This window comes from Mastomys coucha, unplaced genomic scaffold (assembly GCF_008632895.1).
Source record: "Mastomys coucha isolate ucsf_1 unplaced genomic scaffold, UCSF_Mcou_1 pScaffold21, whole genome shotgun sequence".
Lineage (NCBI taxonomy): Eukaryota > Metazoa > Chordata > Mammalia > Rodentia > Muridae > Mastomys > Mastomys coucha.
The window spans coordinates 78,797,703-78,803,677 of NW_022196904.1; the positions used below are offsets into that span (position 1 = coordinate 78,797,703).

Sequence of the window (5,975 nt, forward strand, 5' to 3'; positions counted from 1 at the left end):
CTAAGTTCCCACAGTACAGTTTGAAAATTTTAACCTCTCAAAAGAAAGAAAAAAAGAAGGAAAGTAAATAGGGCTGGAGAGATGGCTCCACGATTAAAGGATAGGCTCACAATCAAAAATGTAAGAAAGTGTCTTAAGTTGTCACACCTGGCCATGTTTTGTGTTGTGTGTAGCTGTATAAATTTGCAGTCTGACAGGTTTTATCATTTAGTACTACAGTACACCACAAGAAAAGAATATAGGGCATGTGGAGAGCTTTTGGGATCATTTCTAGAAACTTGGCAGGAATTTGACTTTGGGCTAGGACAGGGAAGTAGGCTCAGACAGGAATTTGACTTTGGGCTAGGACAGGGAAGTAGGCTCAGACAGGAATTTGACTTTGGGCTAGGACAGGGAAGTAGGCTCAGATAAGAATGCTTACATTTGGGCGAAAACAAAACTCAAGGTAAACTCAGCTGAGAGATGTGGCTTTCCTTTTTTCGTGGTCATCCAGATAAGCTGCTAGAAACTGGGATCTCAGGACTTTGTTTATTGCCTTGTTCGTTCCTTAGCCTAGAACTGACCTTATTATTTACATGTACTCAAAATGGTATAAAGGCAGACTGGGAAAAATAAACCCACTTCAGCCTCAGAACTGGCTGGGGTCACGCTACAGTGTTGTCTAATTGTCTTTTTCTTTTTAATCCTCATTCCCACACTGGAGAACCCAGTTGACTGGGCTGGCTTTGAGCTCTGCGACTTAACTCTCTAGGCCTCACCTATAAAGTCTAGTGCTGTCCTGAAGCCCTGTACCTCTCTGCTCCTCAGAAAATGCCTGTGTTCTGTTTAATGCTGCTGCCTGCATCTAGAAATTCTTAATCATTTTATCTTTGGACTTGCATTTTTGAAGTTCAGTGGGACATGTGTGTTCAGACAGGAAATAACACCTCAGCTGTTTCTTGCCACTCCGTTGGTATATGGCACTCCAGTCCTCATGACAGGCATGTCAGTGGACTCATAATGTGTAGAATTCAGCAAGTTTCCAAACAAGTGCATGGTAAGCAAGTCACATGTACAGTAGGGTAGGTAGGAGTGCTGACAGCTCCAGGAGGCCATGTTCTCAGTTACAAACAGAACTTACTTTTGAAAAGGAAGATTGAGAAGCCCCCAGACCCAGGCAAGCTGACTAGAAAATAGCAGGCTTAGATCCAGCACGTAGGCCTGGGAATCTGTGGACAAACTGTCAAACATTGCTAAAAACAAAAGGTTAGGATGACATAGAATTATGAAAATAACTAGACAAGTGAAAAACATATCCAGACACAACCCAGACAAGCAAGGACGTGTTCTGGGAATTGGGCCACCTGGCCCCTTAGACATGATAGAGGGTAACAAAAATAAAAACATTAACTTACTACCCACTGCCTCCCCACCCCTCAGAGATTTCCCCTTACATAACCCGTAAAACCAGCCAATTGTATGTAACCATGCTAGTTTCTTTGTTTCCCTAGACCATTTTCCTATAAAAACCCCTAACTTTTGAGCCTCGGGATCGCCTTCCCATCTCCTGAGAGATCCGGAGCTCCGCCCATTAAAGCCTCATGCTTTTTGCATCAAGCCGGTCTATCAAGTCTCTTTGGGTGTGCACCATCCCGCGACTTGAGTGAGGGTCTCCCTGCGGGGGTCTTTCACTTTGAACACAGAAAGATCACAGCCTTTTTCACTAGTGTGACTGTTAAAATCCTCCATTGAGTTATTTCTAAGCACTGTTTATACTGTACTGGTAAGAACAAAATGCACACATACATATAGATCACAAAATATCACTTGTTTAGTTTCTGTGCTTGTTCAATTGATACAATGTGAGGGCTAATACTAAACTGCATGCTAATTACATAAGATTTTTAACTTTACTTGGAAAGGCACTAAGTAGCAAGTTTTGTTTTGTTTTGTTTTTGTTTTTGTTTTTGTTTGGCTTTGGTTTTTTTGAGACAGGGTTTCTCTGTATCGCCCTGGCTGTCCTGGAACTCACTCTTGTAGACCAGACTGGCCTCAAACTCAGAAATCCACTTGTCTCTGCCTCTCAAGTGCTGGGATTATAGGTGTGCACCACCACCACGCTGGGAAGCTTCTTTAAAAAATGGAAAGAAAATTCTTTTTGTTTAGAACTTTGTATTATGTTTTGTGACGCTATGGCAAAATAAATGGCAACTTAAAGGGTTTATTTCGACTTAGTTTGAGGGGATGCAGTCTGTCAGCGCTGGGAAAGGAGTGGCTGCCAGAACAGGAAGGGCTGTTCACATCGCACCAGCCGTCAGGAAAAGCAGACATGATGAATGTTGATGTTTGGGGCCTTGGCCCTAGGAATGGGAACACATACTTAGGATTGGTTTTGTAACTCAGTTAATTTAATCTAAATAATCCTTTGATGATTCTAGGCCCTTCAAGCTGACATCAATTACTATCATAATCTTACATTCACATTTTAAAACATGAGCTGTGTTTTCAGTTTGTATCTTGGGCATTTTGTAACTGGTCATGCACATGTGCATGTAGATCAGGGGATCTAAAAGACCTCGTTCTGCAATTTACAAGCCAGCTTACTGTATTCCTTATACTTGCCCAGCGTTTGCCATTATGCCCTTCAGGCCTGTGGGAAGAGAGTACATGCTCTCAGCTCAAAATGGCATTGACAATGTAGGGACACCTGAAACCTCTGCCAGTTAAGTCTTACCAACTTTTGAGATGTCCATGTTTATCACTTGTATAGTTTCAAAAGTTCCATGACTAAGCCAGTGGCATTCACCTACATTCTCAAGAAGGAGGCTGAGGCAGAAGTGTTTGGGATAAATTCAGGCTACATCGTGTCAAAACAAAAGAAAAAAAAAGGCGCAGAGAATGTTCCTTGGAGCCAATGAGATGGTTCAATGGGCTAAGGCACCTGCCAAAAAGCCTGTCGCTAATCTAAGTGCAGTCCCCAAGACGTATTATGGTAGGAGAGAGCCAGTTCCCACAAGTTGTCATCTGATCTCCACATGGGCATTGTAGCTTGCATACACATCCACACTGGTCCACAACATAAAAAGGAATCTTCACACCTAAGAGCTGCATTAAGGGCAGTGGTGGTACATGCCCTTAACCCCAGCACTCGGGAGCCAGGCACAGGTGGATTTCTGAGTTTGAGGCCAGCCTGGTCTACAGAGTGAATTCCAGGACAGCCAGGGCTACATAGAGAAACCCCGTCTTGAAAACAAACAAAACAAATCAAATCAAAACAAAACAAAAAAGGTACCTTCACTATTGAAGGTGTAATCCAATAAAGAAACAGCTCCTTGTTGTGTAACAAAATGTTGAACTCAGAGGTCACTGCATCACCTGGCTACGTGTTATGTGTATGCATGCATAAGAAAACTGAATTTAGGATGCTGTGACTGCCGGGCAGGTACTTAACTAGTGAATGGCACTCCCTAGCTAGGAAGAGGGAGTTTAGATCAAGTTATGCTCTAGGTAGGCCCATGTTGTACGATGATGGTACCCTTGATTAAGTGTCTGCAAACAAAACAAACTCTGACTTCCACATCTTGTCCTCAGAGCTGTAGCATTTAAGTTCTTGGGAAAGCTATTTTCTAGGGGACCATCTGTTATCATCACAAGTGACTTTAGCCAGAATATGACATTCATAATCTAACTTCAAAAAACAAACTAAAGGGTATGTTTCCATGAATTCCAGAAGTGGAAGCCAGGTTGTCAGACAAGTATGGCAAACTCATTGACTATCTTTATCTTGCCTGCCTTCAAGTAATGGTTTATTGAGACAGGATCTTGTGATGTATCTCAGCTGTTCTCAAACTCATGGTCCTTCCTCAGTTTGCCAGGTGCTATTAAGGTGATATTAATAGGGTGGCTGTTTTGACAAAATTCAATCTTGTATTTCCCTGGCTTTTCTTCTACCTTCCTTAGCTTCGTGATGTGTGATCTTGGACCACGAGTGTGCAGGAAGCAACTGAATGGAAGCCAGATTACCAAGTGTCTTGCCTAACACTGTCCACCATTCCCTTAAGGCAGTCTCTTCCTGAATTTGCAGCTAGGCTAGCTGGCAGCAATTCCAGACTCTGGTTTCTGCAAAGGATAGCATTGGGGTTATAGGCATGCATGTGACCATGGCTAGCATTTTACATGGTTGCTGAGATCTAATTTCTGAAGGCTTGCACAGCAAGCAACTTTATATGCTGATCCATTTCTCTAGCCTGATCCTAACTCTTGCAATACATCCATCACCCAAGTCCAAAGCATACTAACTCTGAGACCTGTCTTACTAAGCCATTATCTTTTTTTTTGTTTTTTTTTTTTTTTTTTTTTTTTTTTTTTTTTTTTTTGTTGTTTTGTTTTGTTTTTGAGACAGGGTTTCTCTGTGCAGCTCTGGCTGTCCTGGAACTCACTCTGTAGACCAGGCTGGCCTCGAACTCAGAAATCCGCCTGCTTCTGCCTCCAAAGTGCTGGGATTAGTGGCGTGCGCCACCACCACCCGGCTAGCCATTATCTTTTTATAAAAGGTTGACACTACATAGCCATTTCATTCTGTAACCTCCTTCTCTGTCCCATTGAGGACATCTCCACTTAGGTTACTTTGGCTTAGTAATAAATACAAGAAAAAAAAAAATCTAGCTAGGCAGTGGGGGTGCACGCCAGAGGCAGGTGGATTTCTGAGTTTGAGGCCAGCCTGGTCTACAGAGTGAGTTCCAAGGACAGCCAGGGCTGCAGAGAAACCCTGTCTAGAAAAAAGACTTCATAGTTTTCTCCAGTTAAAGTAAACATTACAAAAAGATATGGTATAACTTTATTTCTTCCAGTTTGTTTCCATCACAATAAAAATAACACAGCTTTACAAAAATAAATTTTTATTAAAAGCAGTAAAGTCTGAGCAGGAAGACAGTACAAAGAATGTAAACAATGTAAACATCACTACATTCAGTTCAGCCTGATCGAATGCTGAAAAACAAGTCTAAATGCTCTATGTGCCCTTACTAGCAAGATACATTAATTCTATTTTACACAAACAACATATTCTAATTCTTACTAGGAAAAAACAGTTTATCGAAGTCGATCCCAACGCCAAATGCTGGCATCATCGCAGACAGCTATGAGGATGCTGCTATCCCTGCTAAAACTGGTCTGTCGAATAGCAGCGCCACATTTATGATGGGTCAGTGTTGTGCATCTAGGGGAAACGTGACAAGAGTTAAACAGCACCCAGAACAGCATTTCCCTTAAAGAGTAAAGGAGAAAAGTGTAGTATAAAGCCAGCCCATCTTCATTAAGAATTCATTCTCAAATTTCATCATGTTTGCTATATTTGTCTTGTCACCACAGTAGAAATATTAGTTAATTGAAATATTAAAAAATTTGAAATTAGGCTATGACACAGCCCAGTGGTAATATACTTACTTGCCTAGCATGTATAAGGAAGGCCCCGAGTTTGACCCCCAGCACCTCAAAAATCAATATTTAAGGATGGCATAAGAAAGCTACAATTTAGAACAACTTCTATACTTACTTGGCTTTATGAGGATCTTCTACTTCTAAATCCCAAACATACAGTTTGCCAACCTGATTGCCCAATGCAAGCATCTGTGTGAACAGAATTCAAAACATCAAATCACCCAGCACCAGGCTCTAAGGCATTCCAGCAATAATAGGACAGCTTCCTTGCTTGGAGAAGCCTAAGCCCCAGCCCTGATGGCCCAGCTGACTCATTTTGCATCTGTGTTACTGGTTTATAAGAAAAAGTAAGAATAATTAGCATTTCCCTGGAATCTTGAAAAACTAAGGCTCTAAGTCTTATTAAAGAGTGCAGTACTTTTCCTTTACCTTAGAGAGTTATAGAAAGAGTGAGATGCTCTTCTAAGGCTCTGTTAGAGAAATGCTCACTTAATCTGACAAAACTGCAGATTCTTTTATAGTTTTTACCTTCCATTCTTATTTTCCTCTAAGTTTTT

General features: G+C 41.5%; 1 protein-coding gene across 2 annotated transcripts in view; it reads right to left on the reverse strand.

The window, feature by feature from the left end:
* Nucleotides 1-4,804: 4,804 nt before the first annotated feature.
* Nucleotides 4,805-5,975, reverse strand: part of Eed (embryonic ectoderm development) — a 27,733-nt gene continuing 26,562 nt past the window's right edge. Inside the window, exons 11-12 of one of the 2 annotated variants that reach the window (XM_031387290.1) lie at nucleotides 5,534-5,607; nucleotides 4,805-5,197 (exon numbers count right to left, since the gene is read on the reverse strand). In XM_031387290.1, the coding sequence (XP_031243150.1) occupies nucleotides 5,071-5,197; nucleotides 5,534-5,607 (201 nt within the window). In that variant the 3' untranslated portion in view covers nucleotides 4,805-5,070. The remainder of the gene's footprint in view (nucleotides 5,198-5,533; nucleotides 5,608-5,975) is intronic. The other variant, XM_031387291.1, reaches the window with a different exon arrangement.